Source organism: Balearica regulorum, chromosome 11, assembly GCF_011004875.1.
Source record: "Balearica regulorum gibbericeps isolate bBalReg1 chromosome 11, bBalReg1.pri, whole genome shotgun sequence".
NCBI lineage: Eukaryota > Metazoa > Chordata > Aves > Gruiformes > Gruidae > Balearica > Balearica regulorum.
In genome coordinates, this window is record NC_046194.1 from 20,097,888 (window position 1) to 20,121,263 (window position 23,376).

General features: G+C 39.1%; 1 protein-coding gene across 2 annotated transcripts in view; it reads right to left on the reverse strand.

The window, feature by feature from the left end:
* The window catches only part of COL4A6 (collagen type IV alpha 6 chain), a 137,070-nt gene that overhangs the window by 86,646 nt on the left and 27,048 nt on the right, over positions 1–23,376 (reverse strand). For both annotated transcript variants that reach the window (XM_075763625.1, XM_075763623.1), the window contains one exon: positions 2,462–2,545. In XM_075763625.1, coding sequence (XP_075619740.1) covers positions 2,462–2,545 — 84 coding nt within the window. The remainder of the gene's footprint in view (positions 1–2,461; positions 2,546–23,376) is intronic.

The window sequence follows — 23,376 nt, forward strand, 5'->3', positions numbered from 1 at the left end:
GCTAGAAGAACCCCATAAGCGACTCCTAGACACTGTACCACCTTGCCTTCTAAAAAGAATCCCAATCTATTCCACAAAGAGCTGACTCACTTTATAAAGATTAGTCCTTCTACCAAGCTCCATCTTAAAGATAAGGAGGTTATACTTGTTTTCTTCTTTTTTTTTTTAATATCTTGCACATGCACTAACAGTCTGCAGCAAAACTAAGAACATAGGGACATGGGGGTTCTACATGTCTACATCCCATTTCTAGAAATATCTTTCACTAATCAGGCAGTGGGACTTAGGCACTTTTGACATTTTTATTGCCTAAATAAATTTTTTAACGTATCTGGTCAGAAACAAGTTCATCACAGCTTGATACGATCAGAAGTGCATCCAGAGAAGAGGACATTTAAGGACACTGCCTATATTACTTTCTTTGAGCTGTCAGCTTATTGTCATTTTTCTTCTCCTTTTTAGCTATTCCTTTATTTTGAAAAGAAAACTTAGCTTTATTCGGATCTGGTTAATTGTGCAAAATTGACAGCTGAACTTTTTTTTTAAACAAAATATGGATTCAGGGCATTGGCAAAGCCCCATCTCCCATTTGCCTGTTCTGAACTTAAAGGTCTTGCAGAAACAGAGTAGCAGCTAGGCAGGAAGCCAAAGAATTAGCCTCAGGCTGTACAGTCACCTCCAAGAAACAAGCTGTGCTGTAGGATACATAATCACACCATCCCCTTTCCCAGTTCAGCCAGTCACCTCCTTATCCTCTGGCATGGCAGGACTCCAGTAGCTGTCTGCAGATGTCCAAGAAGGTGTCAGCAGGGCTCAGTATGGCTTGATGGAAGTAGTGTTGTAAAAGGGAAAGATTACCACTTCTAACAGAAAGTTTACTCCACGGACAGTTCTCAGTAGGACGGAACACGTGTTCGAAGGACTGAAAATGTCTACCGATACAGGTCACATAAGAAAGAAGCTAAAAGCCAAATGAGTTCTCAGGTCAGCAATGAAAACAGCCTAAAATCTTTGTGACATCTTAACAAAAGAGATGCCAAGAGCTCAAACTGCAAGGTCAACAGTGTTGTGGCCAGTTCAAACAATCAAGTTGAACCCTGGGAATGTAAAGAGACAGAATAATGATGCTCATTGCTATCTAAAAGTCAAAGCATTTACAGGATATTGTGTTCCAGAACCAAACTAGGTCTGTCCCTCACTGTATCTAATCACAAAAGGTGTTGAGCAATTGGCTTTAGCTCATATTCTAGGTTACGTTGAGAACTTCCTTGCAGAGCTCTTCTGCTTATCTGTTTAGACATGTTTTCACCCTGCCACATAATGATTTGAAAGAATTTTTCTGCTTCCAGAGCAAACACATTATCAGTTATCAGTTAAGAATTTATGCTCAAGTCTATCTGCAATTAGGGAAACATTTAAGCCCATGCTGACAATCATTTCTAAATAGCAACATTTTCCTTAGTCCTAGAAAGTGATACCTTGAATTTACCCATACTGTGTTTCTGAAATACACAGGGGGAAAAAATCAGGATTGCTACTGTTTAAGTAAAACTTGATTTCTTTTGTTTTCCTTCAGAGGATGATTTTTCAATACGATTTCAGCAAGAATAACTGCTTTATTAAACAAGACAACTAGTATTATTTCCCTTCTCCTTAAGCCCGTGTAAGTAAATTCTTCAAGTATCTATAATGCAGCTCCTTCCTCCTTTCATCTCCATAAGCAAAATCTGTAAGACTCTTTTTGATACATGTTAAAACACTTTAGAGACCTTAAGAGAACATATTAAGTAGATGGTGTCTGGAAAAAAAAAAAAAACATTGTAATTGAAGGCAGAGTGAAGTCAGCAGCTCTGCATTACCCTAAGATAGGAAACAACCAGCTGCATTAAGATGAAAGTTACAACCTTTTCAAACAATCAAAACAAATTAAAGATTTTTTACAGAAAACTTGCTTAAACATTTGGTTGCTTCAAATGCAGACTTCAGAGAGAGGCTTTAGCTAAACAAAAGACTTTTTCAAAGGGAAATGCTTAGATTCATTCAGAGTTATTGTTCCTTCACAAACAAATACCAAAGTCAAAAACACTTCCACAAACAGAAGCTATTACAGTAAGGACTGGGCAAAATATGTGCTGGAAGCTCATAATACTTTGATTTTCCTTTTTAATTGTTGTAATCTACTTTAATAAATTTGACTTTTTTGAACTACGGCTCAGATCACATAAGGAAATCAGATTCCATTGAAGACTCATTGCCAAGCTAGCAATTTGTAAACCTCTAGAACAGCTTTTGAAAATCTTGGCCAGGGACATTTGAAAGGCAGCTGGTCTTCATCATTTCCCTTGTTTCATGAGGTCATTAGATTGAGAATGACACATGTGAACTTGGGGTTTATTTATTTATTTATGAAAAGATTTGTAAGAGACACAAGGACTAGCTGTATTAGTGAAAACAAACTTACCCGTGCACCTTTCTCTGGAAAACATTTGCATCCAGCGCTGCAATCGCGGCCCCCACATGGCCCACTGTAAGACTTCTTTCCACCCTATTAAAAAAAAAAAAAAAAGAAAGAAGGAAGAAAATTGAATTTCATAACTATTTGTCAGCTGGGGATCTTTAACTAAAACGCTTTGTATCAGCACTTTTCACCTAAGTTAGATTTGTTGTGTGAATTTGCTGGGAAGTGGCAAAATATACTTACATTTTAACTTTGCCATAATTGGGTCATTTTCAGAATCACCAAACAGACAGAAAAAGTTGGTTTAGAAATCCTTTGAGAACAAGTGAATTTACACAAGTTGGTGCTATTCTGCAAGGCCACGAGTGCTTTCTAGACTACCAAACCCCATAGAGCTAGATGACGTTCTGAGATACCCTGTAGACTATTCGACTAGGATCACAATCAATAATTAGAGCTTGTGCCTCAGCCATCCTGCATACCCAAATATCTCTACATCAATGAGAACTACCAAGACAAATTTAATTTTGTAGTCCTTGCACATTTCTAAGAGCAAGAAGCTGCATCCCCCGAGCCACAAGAACAGAGAAACCCCTGGATGAAAGGTGGCATTTTTAACTAAGAATAGATGTGCAAGGAAGACAGCAGCAAACCACCGTGGGTTTGGATTTAGTCTGAAAATATATTCTGAGTTTGCTGGACTAGCATCACTCATTTCAAGGATAATTACAATATTTATGTAAAGCTGAAGTCCCTATATCAAAAACTTAATTCCCAGCTAATACAGACTGTGACAGTACATCAAAGTCAACTACATTAGTTTAGAGAGTTTGACCCACTCCTTCCCACACTCAACAGGCTTGAAATACTGGGCTGCCAAAAGCCCTGCAACAGTACTGACAACACCGTAACAGTCCTGGAAAAAAAAGTTCAATTTAGCATTGTAATTTAGCCACTCACTAAGAACACCACTCTCTAAGGAAACTGCCTTTCACTGTCAAGTGTGCTCAGGTACAGTCCTTAGGCTTTGGAACTCTGAATGGAACAAACATTTAAGCTCCTCATATCAGCATCACCAAACTAAGTGCTGAAACAAGCTCAGACTAGAACTGAACATTTTCTTACTAAAAGCATTCACTGAAAATATTTCTAAAGCCTTTAAAATTTCCTGACGACATCTGTCAGTAAGGAACATGAAAAATGAAAGGCAATTCACGCAAATTTCTCATGTACTTTTGAACTTCTTTGCATCAGCTTTCTCAAAGAAAGTAACTAGTCTGACATCACTCGATAAGTTTTCTGTTAAAGGTAAATAAAACACCCTCTATACACCCTGTTTTTAAGGCAGCATAGCATGAACAGGTACTAACAAAAAGCCTTAAATACAACCTCCCATACTTCCCTAGCCTGAAGGGAGCATTATCTCTTGCTGCAAAATAGTCATAACAACCTTCAAGCGATTCTAAGAGGCATCAAGAATTAAAAAAAATAAGCAGACAGTACTTTTGCAGACTTTTTGGCAGTTTTGTTCAGATAAGACCTTATTAGATATGGGGCTTTTGGATCTACATCCCATGGTAGAATCTAATACAATCCCTGAGCACAACAAAGAGCGATACATCGCAACAGAGGTCCCATAACAGGAAACACAATGCAGGCAATTCTGACCCTAGGCAGCAGGAAATAAAACTAAGTTTAACGCAGTAAAGGTAAAACCAAAAATCAACTAAAACAAAGAGTAGAGAAATTGCATCTAGAGGTTAAATAATAGACTGTAAGAGCATCTCCAAACTGTCTGCTCAGACAAGGAATGATCAGCATGAATTTGAGTCTGCAATGTACATTGGCAAGGGCTCAGTACATAAAGACTGGTTCCTGTCTTAACAGACACACTGCTGAGAGGTCATTTCTGATCACAAGTATTCTAAGAAGACTTAAGAGTGAAGTGCACCCAGACACACCTTTTGTCATGATTATACGCATGTTTTGCAGTGGGAATTTGGACTCATTATTCTTTGTTCCAACAGTCATTTGTATGAGCCTTTGGGTCCTATGGTTCTGTTAATTCTGCTTGCCTCCTAAGAGTGAGTAATAGCAAAGAAACTTTATTTCATCGCAGGTCTGGACTCCTCTAAGGTCACTGCCTTGCAACAGCTGCTGACTCAGAGCACTGAAGCTCACCTTGTTAGAAACCATCCCCATCTCTGGTGGCACTCAGGTCCTTCGCAGTGGCAGGAGACTGGACAGAAAGCAAGGATTCTTTCCAGCCCCGCTGCTTGTGCTGCTCCCCACAGTGATGTGGGTTAGTAAATCTGGTTCTAGTGAAAATCCCACTAAACTCAAAAGAAATCTTTCCATTGATTTTATTGGGAGCTGGCTCAAACTCTCACTGGGGTTTATTAAAAATTGAAAATATGTCCCTATTTTGAGTAAAATTGTGTTCACAATGCATTTCTACATTCCTTTTCACAGCATGAGGAGTCATTTTGCTCACTTGTGAATGAAAGCATTTGAAAAGGAAGCAAACCAAAGCCAGTTGGCTTCAAACCAGGTGTTACATGTTCTAAGTATTTTATTTAGGGGAAGTGGCTGACATCAGACACTCCAAGGCTACTTAAATAGCAAACAGCCATGTGCATAATATTTATGAATACAAGTCTAAAGGCTGCATGTAAGATTCTAGACCACAGTGTTCTCTTCTGAATAGCTTTAATACATTTTTCCATTCAAATGTATGAATGCATAGGTCATTCAAACATTTATAGATTGTAATGCGAACGCGTATGCATGGGCCCTTCGTACTCGTTTTGTGCATGCATTCAGGGAAGCGATTTTTCCAACTGCTCTGACATATTTCAGATTGATGAATACGGCTCCTCAGAAACAGCAAGAATTACAGAAATAAGGGTACTTGTTATGGTGGTAAGTGCTACCATTCAAACAGAAATGAACTAATTTCATTGGCTAGAAGTAAACCAAGGTTTTCAAAACAGAAAATATAAACATAAAATAGTAGCACCATTAAAAAAAAATACATTCTCTGAGATTTAAATAGCCATAATATACACTGAGCAACATACATACTGAGTTTAATTGAGTTTAATTTCAGGCTTACGTAAGAATCACTAACATTTCATTGGAGAAAAACCCACTTTATTTAAGCAGTATTGATATGAGTGAAAAACTATTTTTAAAATGACATTAAAAACAAGAGTCAGTGTAAGAACAATTTTCCTCTCCTGCTTCTGGTGTACCTCCATCAAGCATTTATGCACAGTTGATTCATTTAGATGGAGTGTCATTCGAATCTTTCCATTGACTTCAGCTTGTTCTGGAGTGAAGCCAAAGAGAGTAAAGAACCCTAACAGCTGTGATGCCACAGGAGGTGTCCCAGACTCATGTTCATTCCAGCTTCTCCAGAGCAACACACAGGACCACAGAATAGCTACAAATTATCTTGAAGGCCCTGCCTGCAAATCCAAAGAAAATTGTATCTGCAGCACAGGCAGGAGTAAATAAATTGATGCAATTTCCAGGAAGAACAGCTCAGATGCATGAGCTGGGGCCTAATTTTGCCTCAAAACTTCTGCTCTGTCAACTGCAGAAGACTTGAAATCTATTGACTGAAGATACCAATTTGAATCAGCTAGGAGGGTGAACCCACAAGCCAGCAGAGGAATGTGATGAGGGCATGCTTTGGGAAATGAAAGCAGAAAGGTTAAAAACATCATCTTTAACATGAGGAAATTAAAGAGGCAGCAGCAGTAATGGGAAAATAAATTGGGAATTTTTAGAAGAGAATGGATTCTAAGGAATGCCAGCATGCAAAACTGGAGGATGTAAAGTACACTGAGAAAACGGCATGCCCATGACAAAAGAGGAAAAAAAGATGATGACAAAAAAGTTGATGATAAAACAGAAAGTGATAGAATCTCAGACTTGCATAAAGAGATATGGCAGAGATGAAATTCCCCCCCCACACCCAGATTTATTTCCAGTAACTTCCCAACTCCAGTTAAGGACTGGTCTGGCCCAGTGCAAAATCCTAACAAGAAACTTCACACTCAAAAGCTGGAAATGGAGCATAATGAAAACTTCTCGAATCTTCAAATTAACATCTTTCATACAGTTCAGGATCCTATATGTGCCAATGACTAATAAGGAAATGAGGTTTACACTACCAGATATTCAGACAGCCTTGCAAAATTTCACAGTAAAAAAACTAATGAAACATAATAGCTCTGTTTACTTCATGAGCTATGTAATGCTCCTGTGTTAAGTTTACTCTTTTTAGCCTTCGTGGCCTTTAGGAATTAAATTCATTATAACATTTTCTTTGTCTATTATTCTTTTAGTTGTTGTATTACAGAATTTAGAGCCCAGTTCTGAAAACACTTTTCCACATGTTCAACTCCTCCCTCTGAAATCAGTAGATTCTACTTTGCTATGCATGTGTTAATACATAGTTGCCTTACTGACATGAAAGAACTTCTTCAAGGCAAGAAATCCTTGAAAAAAAAAGATAAACCAGGAACCACAGCAATCTCTGCACTCGAAATGGCAGTGTGACCCATCAAAGATAGCATAACATGATGCAGCAAATGGTTTCAATAATTCTTTCTACCATGAGGTGTCACAGAGCAGAAATAAACTGACAGTCTTGCCAGTTAGATTCTATGAAAACAGTTGCTGGGATTTGTTTGGTAGTGAAATATTGAACAGGTGAGAATAAAATTAATCATGCCAGCAAAACATCAGATAAAATGAAAATACAAAACACATTTTTCCCCATGAAGAATATCAAGTGCCTGAACTCCTTTCAGCTTTTTTCTTAGTGAGGTTCCCCACTTTAATTGCCCTGTCTGCTCAGATTTTTTTAATAGTATTAAGAGCTAGGTGAAGCCTAGGAACTAATAATAGGAAGGTTTTTTTCAAGCTGGGGGGCAGGTAATCAATGGGAAGCAGCAGATGAGAAATTCCTGAGTAACTACAAAACAGAAAGACGATACCAGGCTCTGAGCAAACTGCCTCACCTAAGAACTCATCTTTTTCAGGCCACATCATCATACTGCCTCAGAGCTGTACATCCATTCAAGAGGAAAGTGAGACAGCAGAGATCTTACCGACATGGTACAAGCAAAAGTAAAATTTTAGCTGGAATTCAGTGCACAGCTTTTGTCACTTTCAAGAAAGATGAACTCTGCACAGGCACAGAGCTTGAAAACCCCTCTGATGATAAATGTGTCATTTAAGAGCCTTTCAGGGATGGAACACTGGGTTGCCTTATACTAACTAGCTAAGAGGAAAGAACAATGCTGGCGCAAGAGCAAGTATGTATAAGCTTCCATAAGTATATGCAGGAGAAATTGAGTTTTTAAGCAGAAGGCAACATCCTTCCAGTTATGAAGGCAAGAGACTTAACAATTTTGATGACCTAGTAAGCCCTTTCAATGGAGATTGATATGACACAGTGGCCAGTCACAGTACGAGACAAGACTCACTGACTGCCACTTTTCCTTTGTTGCTAAAGCATTTCATTCCAAAGCATCACCTTCCAGTCCGGTTCCAGCCATTAGCACCAAAAGTGTCTAGAATGCAAAGCAGTGGAGAAAAAAAAAAAAAAAGAAAAGAAAAAAAATGGTGGAAACTGTCCTCAAGGTCTCCACTTTCTACACCTACAAATTTCTCCTATGATTTGCTACATTAAAATCTGGTGTAAAATTGTGACAAGCCTGAAAAAGCATTTTTCATTGACTAACAGGATTAGAGTGCAAAATACACACACTCAAAAGTAAGAATCTGTAGAGTTCAAATACAAACTCATAAACCACATGTAAAGCCAGACTTGAAGCCCTTCTCTTGTCCTGAGTACCACCTTATTCTTCTTACAGTCCCACGGGAATGACGGGCCTCTGAACACTGCAGCAGTAAGAATGTTACATACTGGTTAGTTGATGTTAACAGATTTGAATCTGGCTCTGACAGCTCTGTCTTCTGATATTTTTCAGTTTTGTTGATAGGATTACACAAAGCTGTAGATTCTTTTTTTTTTCCTGAATAGTCTATTAGTTGATGAACACGTAGTTAAAACCAGACAGTTTATTTACAGCTTACATGAGCAAGGACACAACACAAAGCCACAAGCTTATCTTTTACTGCACAAAAGGTCTTTCAAATGGAGCTATTAAACGTGAATTTGTAGCTAAGATACTAATTCATTTTAGGGTTCACTGACTTCTTCGGTTAACCAATGTCCTCAAATGTTTTCATTCATTTCATAGAGCTGGCAAATATCTTAACTGGCAGCTGAGACTAAGTGATAGTTACTAATAGACACCAACCCTCCTCCAATTCAAATGACACATGAGGTTACAAAACTTGGAGGAAATCCTGGCCTAGAGAAACTATAGGGACAAATTCTGACTGAAGCAAATTCCATCCCATACCCACTCCCTGCTTTCATTCCTGCCAGTGAGACAGGAGTGTTGCTTTGAAAATTAGATTTAAAACAAAACAAGATAAATGTTAAAGGTCAAATCTTTCACTTTATACACACAGCAAAAATGAACTGATGTCTTTCAAATTCTAGAAGGGTTGCCTGACTCACATTTTTTGAGGAAACTTGCATTTCTTATCTGTTGGATGGAATTTGGAGATTGCAGACTTTTCATTCATTTTAGTAATTTTCACTCATACTAATAATGTCATCAATTTCTGTGAACTCCCCTAGTAAGAGTTTCCAGAGTACAAATTTGCCTGTGACAGCTGCCAAGTATACTATTCATTATTTTATTTATACTATTTATTATATTTGGGGCATACAAATGGCCACAGACCTCATTACACCTGTTAGCAGGTTAGAAAATTCATAAGCAGAGAATGGGGGATTATCTGCTGTGCTTTTAGACAGCTTCTCACTTTATCCTTAAATGTCCCTGTGATACATACAAGATTTCACACAACCTTAAAGGTATGCATATAGCTTGGAAACAAATTTTCATGAACAGCTGCATTCATTCATTCATGGACTGAAAGGACAACATAATTCAAGCTACACTTCTACTTCTGACAGTACCTTGCAAAAAGCTGTGTAATAGATGAAACATGATTTTTTTTTTTTCCTCCACACAGCTGAAGTTTCCAGTGTTGTAGCCAGTTTTCAAGTCCAATTATGGCTATCAACCTCTCATATTAACATGGATCTTTTAGAGCCATCTTTAAAACTGCCTCATCTTTTCTAACCGGTTGCCAAAATGGGAGCACAAACTTCACCAACTGTAAAGCATTTGCAAGCAATATAATGTTTCACTTTCAAAAAGAAATCCCTGATAATTATAATCCTGTAGACGACTCTTCTGCAAATTCACAATGAAACTAGCCATTCCTCTGTCAAACAATCTGAACCTTTTTTTTCTTTAAAGTGGGGGGAAAAAAAAATTGCATTCAGTGTATTTTGTAAGGACATTGCTTTCCAACAACTGAATCTTCAATCCTGCTTTTCTTTACTCAACATCTACAGAGTTCTGTTGCATGAAAAGTCATTCATTAAAGACATTTTTTTGAAATGGTATGAAGTAAGGTTTTGGTTTTGAATACAAAAGCTTTCCATTGAACTGCAACAGAAATCAGGACAATAGTAACTTGAGTAACTTCATCCATTTCAACCAAAATCCTTGTCCAGAGGCTTATATAACTGAGGTGAATATAACAAGTCCTTCTACATAATTTTATTCCCTTTCTACAGTTTTGCATTCATTCCAGATACAGCTGGGTCAGTGGACAAGCATCGGCCCTGAAAGTGACTCAGCTCCTTCATCCTGTAAACAATTCTGACAATTAAAAATACTAGAGAAGGAAAATCTTCATCAAAAGTCAAGGGAATGCTCATAGTACTTATCAGCAAAACATATCCCAGAAGGTAAGCTGGAATGCGTTCATTGTGATTCATCCTCCAATTTTATAGACAACACAGACCACCAACTTTGAAAATATTGCAGAAATTATATGCATCTTATTTTCAAATGCATCATTCCCCAAAGCCACCTGTTAAAACCCCCTTTCTTAAATGAAAGATCCAGAGCTGACAATCAAATGGTAAAACCAAAGGAAAACATTGGTAGAAACCGGCTGTGCTTTTAGTGATGCTCTCGGCAAAATGCTTATGGATTAAGAAGCAAGGGAGGGAGCTGCATCAGACCTTCCACTCCAAAACTAACTATTAATCTCTCTCTGTATCTTTTGGATTTGAGTCAGAGGAAAAAAAAAAAAAAAAAAATCTCTGATTTAACTGCTTACTCTGATGGAGTTACACTAGGGGTCAATATAGCCTTATGTGTGGGAGACAGATGGTATAAGGATGCTTGGTCTCTCCCCTGGGGAGCCAGTGAAAAGTGCGATGAGCACAAGGAAATGCGTAGCTACGAACACGAGCGGAGCCTCTTAACAGAAGTGGCTCGACACATTTGTGCCCTCAATTTGGTTTGCAGGCTCGGCTGACTCAGCCAGCATCAGAACACTGTGTAAAACAGAGATGGAAGTTGTAAAATGGGATCTACAGCCCGTTAACCATTGCTGCACTTGAACAAACAACACTTGCACGGATTCTAGTCAGGTTCCTTTTCCTTTGCTATTCTGTTTGCATCCTTGAAGGTATTGTCAAAGAAATACAACTTGTGTAACCATCCCTTCCTGAAGACATCGCCAATCCTGTGCAAAAGAATGCTGTTGCTTTCAATTATTTTTACACCAGTTTCTTCCACTAAAGTCTCATTTTCTCTCCTAAACAAAGTAAATCAACTAGTGGCAAAAGAAATAGGCATAATTCCCCTAGTTCTGCTTTTTTTCAACTTTGTGCACGTACAGTACACATATCAGCAGTATTCTGAATCTCTTTATTAACTATTACTTTATTTCCCTAACAAACACGTGACCTTTCCAAAAGCAAGGCTCCACATTGCTATACACTGTTAAACACATCTTTAGTGAAAAAAACATTGAAAGACTCAATTCCACAATGCGTTAAGATCCGTGCTTAAATCTGATGACCTCAATGAGACCAAAGAACATAGCTGAATGCCTTGCTAAACAGAAATCAACTTAGGCACGTACTGGTTTTCCTCAGCGAAGGCCTCAGAAACAGCCCTCAGGACAGAGTAATAGACCTGAGCATAGAGCAACCCTGAAAAAAAATCAAGAGTACGTGTTACCTCTCTTGCACAAAAGACAAGAGCATCCTTGATTTCCCTCAGCTCCCGTGAAGGTTGCCCTCTGACCAAAGCAGTACAACTGCCTGCCCTTCCCTGTTAGGGATGACTCTGAACATGACATGGAAAGAAATGGAAAACCAAATAGCACTATTACCTCTTCAGGAATAATTTATTTGAAAAAGGTGAAAATACCTTTACTAGCATAGCAGAAGCTCCAAAACACAGAGAGGGAAGTGTGTGAAACTCTCTCTTTTATTTGACACTTATTTTAAATAAATATGCCATGTAGCTTTTAGCTGAAATGGGGCACACATTTTGTGTGATTAGCCCAAAGGACAAAATAAGCTGTGTAGATTATTCCAGATTTCTTCCTTGTCAGGATTAGGAAAAGGTTAACCTCAGCACTGAATACCCAAGTACACGCGTTTCCATAGACATTGGCAATACCTAGACAGCTACCTCTCTCCACAGCAAAATGACGAAAATAATCCGGTGCCTCACCACCCCCACAGGGAAGAGTTTTTTCCCTAACATCTAATCTAAATCTCCCCAGCTTCAGGCCATTCCCCCTTGTCCTGTCACTCCATGCCCTTGTAACCAGTCCCTCTCCAGCTTTCCTGTAGGCCCCTTCAGGTACTGGAAGGCTGCTGTAAGGTCTCCCCAGAGCCTTCTCTTCTCCAGGCTGAACAGGCCCAGCTCTCTCAGCCTGTCTCCATAGCAGAGGTGCTCCAGCCCCTTGTTCATCTTCGTGGCCTCCTCTGGACAGCTCCATGTCTTTCGTGTCCTGGGCACCCCAGAGCTGGACGCAGTACTGCAGGTGAGGTCTTGTGAGAGCAAAGCAGAGGGGCAGAATTCCCTCCCTCGATCTGCTGGTCACGCTTTTTTTGATGCAGCCCAGAATATGGTCGGCTTTCTGGGCTGCAAGTGCACATTGCCATCTCATGTTGAGCTTTTCATCAACCAGCACCCCCAAGTCGTCCTCCTCAGGGCTGCTCTCAATCCATTCTCCACCCAGCCTCTACTTTGCTTGGGATTGCCCCGACCCATGTGCAGGACCTTGCACTTGGCTTTGCTGTACACTTCATGAGGTTCGCATGGGCCCACCTCTCATGCCTGTCCAGGTCCCTCTGGATGGCATCCCTTCCCTCCAGCGCGTCAACCACACCACACACTTAGTGTCATCAGCTATTTTTATGCCACTAGTATTTCCAGAATATGTACACAGAAAACCTTCTGTATCCCTCCCCATGACATGGTACACGATAAAAATGCCCAGGACTACTTCAACACCTGCATTATTTTGAAAAATAATTCTTATTACACAAAAATTCATGTTTTGGAGAGGGAATACAAGCATTCCTGTTAATAACTGCAGTAAGGATTCCAAATCTGCACTAAATAGCCTCATACAATGCCTTGCACTCAAAGCCCTTGTCATATTATCAATAGACTCTGATTAAGAAGCTCTGATGTCTCATCCTTAATTACCAGAGGACTACAGTTTTAAAAAAAGAAAATGAATGATTAAAAAACAGGGTTTACTTTAAAAGAACGTTCCTGTAGCAAGAAATCATTGCTGCTTGGAGTCTGTCATAAATAATGGAAATTATACATAGATGGGTTGAGCATTTCTATTTTATACATTATCAGTTAACTCTGCCTGTATCTCAAATTAATGGATATGGCAGTGGCATTTGTCTGCTCAGGTTACTAATACACCTACCCCAGACTAAATTTCTAAAATAGGATGGCGCACATCAGCTGCAGACAGGGTGGAACCAACTAAGAACCACTCCCATGTGCATAAATGGTTTAGTTAGCAAAGTATTATGGCCCACAGGCATAAAGTTTACCCAGCTTTTCCAGTTCACTTACAATATGAGAATCTACTCATTCTTCTTTTTGGGATGGGACAGATAAATAACTCAGTCAACTCATTTTCTCTCACTTAACCTTTCATCCTATTTTTTAAATAGAAGATCTGCATCACAAGTTATAAAAGGACCAAAATGCCCAAACAGCTGAAAGTCTATACAATTATAGTCTGTCTAAATAAAAATATACGCAGCCATCTCCTGCAACTGTCAGAAAACTACCTATTATAGTACCAACATGATTAACTCTTTAACCTCTGTCTCTATAGCTTCACCGGTTTGCTTTCTTTCCCCATTTAGCCATTTAATCTCTATTCACCTTGTACTCTGCGATACTGCAAATACGAGCTGGCTTATATCTGGATACCTCCTTGCTAATATCCCTGGAGGTTTTGCCACTGACTGAAGCACGAATAGACTAAATCCATTGCAAATAGTATAGTGAGGCATCCCACTGTGTCATGTTCATCCAGTCTTCTAGTAAGGACTTACTACATCACCTCTGGAAAGTACCAAGCACATTGCATGTTCTTGGTTAATAAAAATCACAAAAGCAGCAAGGAAAGCACTTTGTGCTCCACCCAAAAAGTACTTCAAAGAGTAGCACCACTGAGACATTGCTCTCCTTTGGGGGAAAAAGATGTCTGCTACTCTTATGTTTGGTTTGGATACCGCACAATGGGTTCTTGTTGTTAACTAACCTTTGGGCACCATAGTAGTAAGCATAATTAAGAAAAATTGGGGGTTTTTTAAAGTAAACATCTTTGGAGCTGTTCCTCTATCCTCTATGCTATTTCTAGTATACTATTTCTACTATACTCTTTCTATTTTCAGGGAGTGGACTTACCAAGTCAGAACATGTTTTTCTCCCAGGGATGCGCAACCATCAGCTCTTGGCTGCTAACTACTTTGCAATCTTGATTGGTCATTTACCCTTTATCAGAAACATAAGATGCCACCAGATCAGCTGTACCATCTACAAACATATTGCACTAGCGTAAATGTCAGTGAAAAATAGTTTCTTCATGTTAAAATGAAAAATAATGAATGATGCATATAGTACATGCTTAAAATTGTATATATTCCTGCATGCACTTTAAACTGAGCAAACAAAAATAATAACAGTAAAATCAGACATGTTCTTCCGTACCCTATAACTCCGCAAAAGTAGTTTCAAAGAAGGCCCATCCAAGCAGCAAATGCAGTCTAAACTCCCTTTCAAGTCCAAAGGCTTCCCATTTAGTCCCTAACAGAGGATAAATCAGTTGGCAATTAAGAATTTTCCAATACTATAAAAATATCAGAAATAGAAAAAAATAAGCAACAGGTAGAAAATCAGGAAAAGTGAATTATGTTAAAAAACCCAGGAGTATGCATTTGAGATATCACCATGCAAGCAGGCTTACATAACTAAACATGCATTTATTAAAGTAATTCCTTTTTCTAACCACAGTTGTAGACAGTAAAGTGACTTTGATGAGTCTCTATCATACTGATGATAATAACCATATGTTTCTAAAGACAGCTTATCTATAAAAGGACACTTATCTCAAAGTCCTCTACAAACACAGCGGTGGTCCTGCAAAGCATTTTTCAAACAAGCCATCTCTGGGAGGAGACGGGGAGGGCAAAAATTTTATCTACTGGAAATACTACATTTCAGACATTTTTTTCATTCCATGTGCAACAAAGGTTAGGAAAAAAAAATCCTGAAAAATCAGTATTTTCAGGATTAAATAAAATGGATGTTTTTAACATTGGAAAAAGAATTCTGGGCACACCTTTTGTACTCTGCAGCTAGGAGCTTGGGTTTCAGCAGCGTGTGAAACCAAGAGCCTGGAGGCCCAGGCTGCTGTGCGTCTGGGAAGACAGAAAAGCACTCAGAGACCAGGCAGGTTTTCATAGAGAAAACTTCCTTCCCAGCTCCCATCTACATCAACAGATTCCTTGTGGCCTTTTGAGCTTTACCTGAGCAGCATTCCCAGTGAAAAAGAGTTTTTTCAAACCCATGGGGGCAAATAAAACAACTGTCACTCTGAGAGAGACAGCTCCTCCCGCCATTTCAGTTACCCTATTCTAGCTTTGCTTTCATACAACAGCTCTGTGGAGACTTGAACCTGGGCCCTGGAAATTCAAAGAAGGGGGCAAGCCAAATTTGCAGAGGAACCTTGAAATGAAAGTGTGTTTTTCTGCACTTCTTTCTGCTCTATAAAGCAGCAATGGCATAACCCCTGGGAAAAGTTCCTGGATCCTATCTTTGAGCCTGGACATGTGTGCAGAACAAACATAGCACCACAGTCCACAATTTAAGATGATCACTCAAGACTTTGAGGGAGGACTGTAATGTATCTAATGAATCCAAGGTGTTAAATCAACCAGCAATTTTCTTACTACAGAATAAATCCAGTTTCATCATACTTACATATAGCACATAATGTGCACAACAGGATGTTGTGTTTAGTATTACAGCTGTTAGTTCAGACTGATTTTCTGGGCTGCCCTTCTCATTTCACTGAGACTTTGGCTTTGCAAAAGAAGGCAAGCAAACTGTCCTTTCATGGTAAAACAACCCTTCGTAGCAATTCAGCCAGTCAAGCCCTTCCCTGCAGGGCAGAACAGATTTGCTAAGAGATTTCTCTCCTGTCTACCCAGCGAGTACATCACTACTCGGTTAAGCCAGATGTAAATTAGACAGCAACTTGAGAAACCAAATAAGGATGTGTTCCACATGTTGGAGAAGACCATGGCTATCATGCTAGCTCCTCTTCCTAGTGACACTGATAAAGGAGAAGAAAGGAAAGGAGAAAATATAAACTGAGTTAAACAACTATAAAATGTCAAAAGAAATTTAAGTAGTTTAATTGTGTACTCATATATTTAATTTATTCGTTAGCCTATTTAATTTCAAGTAACACTTCTAAGTAGAGCGGATGTCTATTCATCAACTGTGGATGTTGCAAACTTCTGCCAAGACAAAATGTACAATCTCCGTTACGGATAATCTTACCTGTCTGGAACAGGAAAAGACAAAACGCCTTTACAACATTTATCTAGATTAAACAGATCAGACGAGGTATAGCTTGATGCAGTATTTTGACAGGATGAGAGTATATTTGCTGAGGAATAAGTACTGATTAAATCTGAGACAATGTGTGCCACAAACATTTGTACTAAGGAAACCAAAAAAGGAAAAAACAGAACTGGCAGAATAAATGTATCATTTTATTTACAAATATCCTATTTTTTAGTGTGTATCTAGGTTACTAAGCAGGCTATTAGCTTTAGAACAATATATTATAAAACATAAACACAAATGTAATGGTTAGCACTGGATAAGGGAAGGAAAAACTGAGACAAAAGGAAACTATTTTTAGCAACAGTTAAGAAAAATATGAAGGGATACTCTGTTGAGACATCATTATCAAAACTCCACAAATTGAAAACAATGCAAAGGATTAATTTCACCTTTTAATTTTCTTTTTTCTTTCTGTATACATGTAACACTTTTTTTTAGATTTTTTGTTTCCTGTATTATTCTATATGGGGCGGAATGGGGTGGAAAACAAGGCTTTTGCCTTCAGATTGTCTTACAGACAAGAAAAGGCATATAGTAAGCATATGCAACATCAACTTTCAGATGTCTTGTTTGTCATAGAACCTGGTACGAAATTTGAAGAAATATTTTTTTTTTCAGTCTTTACTAAACCATGCAAAGGAAAATCTGTCATCAGAAAGACTAAAACTATCTACAAAGTTAGATTGTGGAGTCTGATGCAATTTAGAACTGAAATGCCTACTTAATATAATCTCCAGAACTCTTTTTGCCAAAGGCATAGATCTTTATCAACAGGTGTGTGCCCTTGCAAGCAAGGCCTGAAATGGTGACTTGTTAAAATGCTTAACCCTCTAATCCCCATATACCTACTGGATACAGTACTGTCTAAGTAAAGACATACTGCCTGGACTTCTCATAAGTGGATGAAAAAATGCAGCTCAGGAAGTAAAAGCAGCTAAAATGAAGCCTCAACCAATTAACACAAAGACATGGGCAAGGCTAAGCAATTAGTTGATTCTGGAACCCCAAGCAAGTAAGTGTGTTTACAGAAGTTAGTTTGTAAGGTAACAAAGTTATCCTGCAAGAACATACTCATTCTGTTTAAGGCATTACCTTGCCCCAGCTTCCCTGAAACCCAGTAGAGCTAATAAAGGACAGATGTCACCTAAACAGGGAAAACCAATGCAGTGGTAAATAAAAATCACTAAGTTTCACTGAAATTAACATCTTCTGACCTGCTTCTATAAATCCTCTCCCTCAAGCAGTCCCTCAGGATCAATTGCATTATTGTGGAGAGTTAGAATTGCTCAAACATGGAGGACTTGGAGGGTAAGGCTCTTCATTTAAGAAGTAGTTGCCATTATATTCAAAAGAAGTTTTGCTAAAGAAAAAGAAGATTTTAAAAAAGTTACTGCTCAGAATGGACACTGTCCTAGTGTACTATTTTATGGAATCAGTACCACCAAAAAACTCATCCTAATCTTTCAAGATGTCCTAAATGGTTATTAATTTGAGTGCATTAATTTGTTCTCAGCTGTTAGGCATAGCATGACAACGGATTATCCGCACTACACCCCTGCACATACAGCACCTACCAATGAGACTCAGAGGTGCTCTATATGCAATGTAGAAAGCACACTACTGAATATTCTTGGTAATTTAATATCCAACCTTGAACATTATCACTCAGAACAGCAAACCAAACAAGTGTAGAAGGAATGAAGATTAGTGCTACGAGCAAAAAATGTACTGCCTAGTTATGCAACATGCTAGCTAAGCACAGATGTCTTCTGAGAAATTAACACCCACACTATTCCAAACAACTTTTTTCAAGGACTTTGCCAACTTGAGAAGCATTTTTTTCTATTCTTTTGGCTACTAGCATGATAACAACATGACAAATAGAAGAAGAAAGTCTAATGGAAGAACAAAAAAATTTTCTGTATATTGCTTACTAATTTCTCCCATGTGTTTTTGTACAGCCTGCCTCATTGTCCCATGTTCTTTCAGTGTGAAACTTTAGGACATAAAAATGGAATAGACTACAGAATTTAAACTGGAAAGCAAGATAATAAAAAAACAAGTGACCGCAGACATGAAAGGACCAAACTTTCATTTGCACATTATTTCAAGTTGTATTGTTTTAAGAAAAGACTACTCCATTTTCTCCTTAATTAATAAACTGGATTCTAACTTTTACACTGACTCCAGTTGAAAAATATCATGGTTTGTGACATGAACAACAGATGTTCTAAAAATAACAGGAACTGTTCTTATTGACACTGGGCCCACAGGGACTAGTCCTACAAAATCCTGAGCAACCTGTAGAGATTCAATGAGACGAGAACATGCTCAGCAATTCAAGGACTCTCTCAGAACCAACAGAAAATGTGTCTAACACAATATCATTGAAATATCATTATGTTTTACTAAGTGCCAAATTGATATGCACTTGTATCACCCACCCTGACAGCCCAAGCCTGTCATTCCCAGCACTGAACTGGAACTGGGCAGCACTGCCAGACTTCAGCAGATACATTCACAGTGATGCTACACTTCTTTCCCCAGCAGGATGGTTTACCGGCTTGGTGTTGGCACCCTGTCTTCATGTCATGCCACCCCGCCTCTAAACTCTACTTCTTCTGGACTGCCAGGGAACGTGGCACAAAGACTCGTGAGTGGAACCACAGGAGTCAGTCTGGGCCCAAGCAAAGTTCGTTTGAGACCTGGCTCAAAGCTGGCCATACCAGAACAACCTGGTCTCAGCCAGAATGAACCTCCCAGCTCAAGAGACAGATACACATTTTCAAGTGCTACAAAATCAGAAGGACTTCTGCAATCATCTTGTACCATCTCCCAATTTAATTCCTGTTTGAACTACAATGTATCTTTTAGGAAATAATCCAATCTTGATTTGAATGTCTAAACATGAAAGTTTATGACAGGACTAGATGCAAAGTGTTCTGATTTTATCAAAATGTTTGTAACTTCCTGTACAAAAGGTCAACAAAAATTGGTCCATTGCTTCAAATTCCTTGAGTTCACTGAATCAGCATTTTTTGGTCAGAAAAGCTATTCCATCTAAATTTTTGAACACAGTTGTATTAGTATGTTGATATGTATTGAGCAAAATGTGAATGCATGCATAGTTTTATTAAACAAGTTAGCATTATCTTGCTTAACTGTGTGGGCCATGAATTACCATCAAAAGTACCTCTTCCTTTTTCATCTAGGTAACTCCATAGTACTGCTGTGGATTTTAAATTCTAAGTTTTAACAGAGCTTTACTTGCATTTAAGTCTACCAGCGTGTAAATCCAACATCAGCCTTTCTGCATTACATAGAATAGAAATAGGGAGTTAGCAGAATTTCTGGTTACCTCCCTCTCTCAACCAAGGCTTATCCCAAGACTTTATTTTTACTCCTTGTATTTCTTCATCTGGTTAATCAAAGAGGTCCTTCACTGGCCTTTAGTCCAACCAAGGGCCACTCACAAATCACCTGTGTTAATTTGCTGAAAAAGCTTCTGAGATTACAAGCAAGTATCATTCACGAAGAAAAACACGCTGGTTCCATGGCAACATGAAAGTCAATGAGCCCACCTTGAAACCTGGAAACAATGGGCCCTTTCAGAACACAGCAGAGGGGAGGGACCACGTCTTATTGAGATGTTGGGTTCTTTCAGATTATTTGCCAGTGAGCGCTTTTTTTTTTTTTTAAGGAGAAAAGGCACACTGTAAATTAGATTTTGGGGCCTATTACCAAGACACTGTTAAACTCCCCCCCACCAATCCTGCTCCAAAAAGCAGCAGCATACACCACAATGAAAGCCACCCTTGCAGCCCTGTCACTCGATTCAGGGTATTCACACTGAACAGCCATCTGAACAGGCTTAGTAATATTTACATGCATTGTAATTTAGGAGAATATTTCGAGACTACGGCTGGTCACGGCAGCCTGCCTTTTCGTTTTGATTTTAGGTTTACATCACTGCTTTCCAAAGCAATTTTCTATATTGTCTTTATTTTCCCTGGAAGATCCAGTCTAGGAATGACCTAAGCATTTGTGTCAGCATGCTGCTTAACCAGCTCAAAAGCAGTCACTTAATAACAGGTTCAAAATCATAGGTAAGTACAACACTGTGCTCCACACTGAATCATTCATGGTTGCTTTTTAACTCCTATTTCTCCTACTTATACAGGGGAGACTTAGTGGAGGGGGACGCTGCACTTATCCAGTCTGAGAGGAAGGGATCTCCGTCCCACTGCTTGGAATGGGAAATCTTGGTGTTGGCATCTAGTACAGGCAGTGGAATAAACATTTCTGGAAGACCACCCCATGACTGCCTTGCCAGCCCCCATTGTATCCTCATTTAGGCAGTTCGGTGACTGTGGGTCCCAGGAAGCATCCATAGCACTAAGGTCCGTGGGGCCAGATGTTCCACAATGCGATAGCATTGCTCCTTCACCTCTTCCTGGTTTTCCTCCCTGCAGGCCTGCTCCAGCACCCCTCTCCTCTCTGGTTGTTCTTAGGCTTCTCAGGTGCCCTGGTGACAGCGGAGCTGAGCTGCTGGGTGACAGCCAGAACACCACGTCGCAAAAAGATGGATAATTTTATCTGTGTTGCACAATCCTTAACATAGATAAGGCTTTTTTGTTTTGTTCTGTTAGTGTTACATTTGTCCAGCATCAGCCACTGAGAGCCCACAGGCTGCGTGCTAGATTCCTCCTCTCAACCCACTACTTCGCTCCCATTGCACAGCCTTTCGAAAGGGTTAAACTGCGAGCAACACTGAGAGAGTTTAGATCTGGACAAGAAATATACTGAAATTTAAGTTTCTTATTCCCTGGAACTTCTGAAAATGCAGGAGTTTTAACAATTTACATTTTGTACTGTCCAGTAAGAATGATTCTCCTTGCCAGAGTTATTTAGGTAACTTCAGATTAAATACATTTGTTTTTTAGAAGATGATTTTACTCATCAGCTCTCAACAGGTGTGACTCCCAGAGCTGCAAGATTACAGCAGTCATGTACCTACAGATGGACCTGGCCATTACCTTGCCGATTATAATTACAGACCACAGCTACCTTACCCACATTTGGAACAGACCAGGTGTGTTCTGCCAATGAACGCACGTTAGTTAGATACCCCAGCCTACTTTCTTCCCTAGCTCCTTTTTTATTTTGGCTGTGGATGGATGAGGAGACAGTAAACCCACACAAAGCAGAGACATCACCTTCATGGGCTTGCAGTACACCAACATCCAAGAAACCTACAAAAGCTCTAGGAAATATTCTCTACTATAATGATAATAATAATTAAAATCCCCAAAATAACCAGCCACAAATTCTGGTTCAGATTCTTGAAGATGTCAAAGCCATTTCAAATCAATTTCAGAAAACAAGCTGTTTTGAAAGCCCTGTTTTTTCACTCTTACTATGAACTCTGCATAGAGGAAAACCAGCAGGAAAAGCTGAAAATCTTTAATCTAGAGAGGAAAATTAAAGTAGTATTAGAATTACAGACCTACAAACAAAAGCCATTCTAGTGGAGAAAGTCAGTACATTAAGAGTAAGAATGCTTCCTTCTGCATGCATCACTACTGCAATTTGTAAAGCATTATTAATGCATGCAGAAACTAAGAGTACAGATCAGAGACATTCAGCCAGACTATTTCAGCAGGACAGCCTACTAAAATATGCACAGGACAACTCTAGGTAAAAATCAGGAATACTCAACACTATTCAGGTTAATGTTAGTGACCTGGAGTATGTAAAAGCAAGAGCAGATCATTTTCTTTGAAAGGACGGCTCCACAACCAATGAAGCAGAGAAAAATTTTAAGAACAACTAATTGAATAAGAAAATTCTTAAAATATATCTCCACAATTTCCTTTCGCTTAAAAGCCACACAAGAAAAAAAAAAATCAAAAGCCCTTCACAACAGATTATATGCACTATCACACATCCTTAATTACCTGCACACACAAATATATTTCTTTCTCAGCTTACCAGTCACCCACTGTGGCAGAGGACTGCAACTGTCTAACCCAGCAACCTTCCAGTTATTCCCTAGAGTCAACGGCTTCAAAGTGGTCTGTGAGTGCAACAACTGTTTATAGAGACCTTTCCCTTTTAAAAGATCCAAAAAAAAGCTTATAAAGTTCAGAGGCATCCACCACAAATAAACTAGACCTAACTTTGGAGCAGAACACAGTAATTATGAAGAATTTCTTTGAGCAGTTACTATGGAGAAAAAAAACTGAGAACACCTCCAACTGAAACAAATAATTTTAAATAGCAGCAAAATGTAACTTGGAAAGCTCTGGGTTTTTCCAGCATACACAATCAAGCATCCTTGCTTCAGTGAGCAGTCACATCTTTTACTGCCATTGACAAATGATGTGAGCAAGAACCTTCACAGCAGCTGTGCTTCTCAAGGCATCCAGAGCTCCTCTCCCTTCTTGCCAGTACACATCTCAACAAACTGTCAAGACAGTCTCCAGGCCCCAGCTCTGAGGATGCCTACAATGCAATACAGGCACTGCATTACACTCCAGAGGTGCCATATCAAGCAACAGTGAGAAAGAGCTGTACAATTCTTCAGTCTCTAAAAGCCTCCTGCTAGCAGCAACCTCCACCACACACCTCTTGGATATTTCTGCCGTGGTATCGCCTATGAGACAGACATGCAGCACTATCTGGTTTCAGCAGCACTAGAGATAAAAAAGCATGTTTATTTGAGAGGCCCTCTTTATTTGTACAGTACTCTGAGGTTAAAGT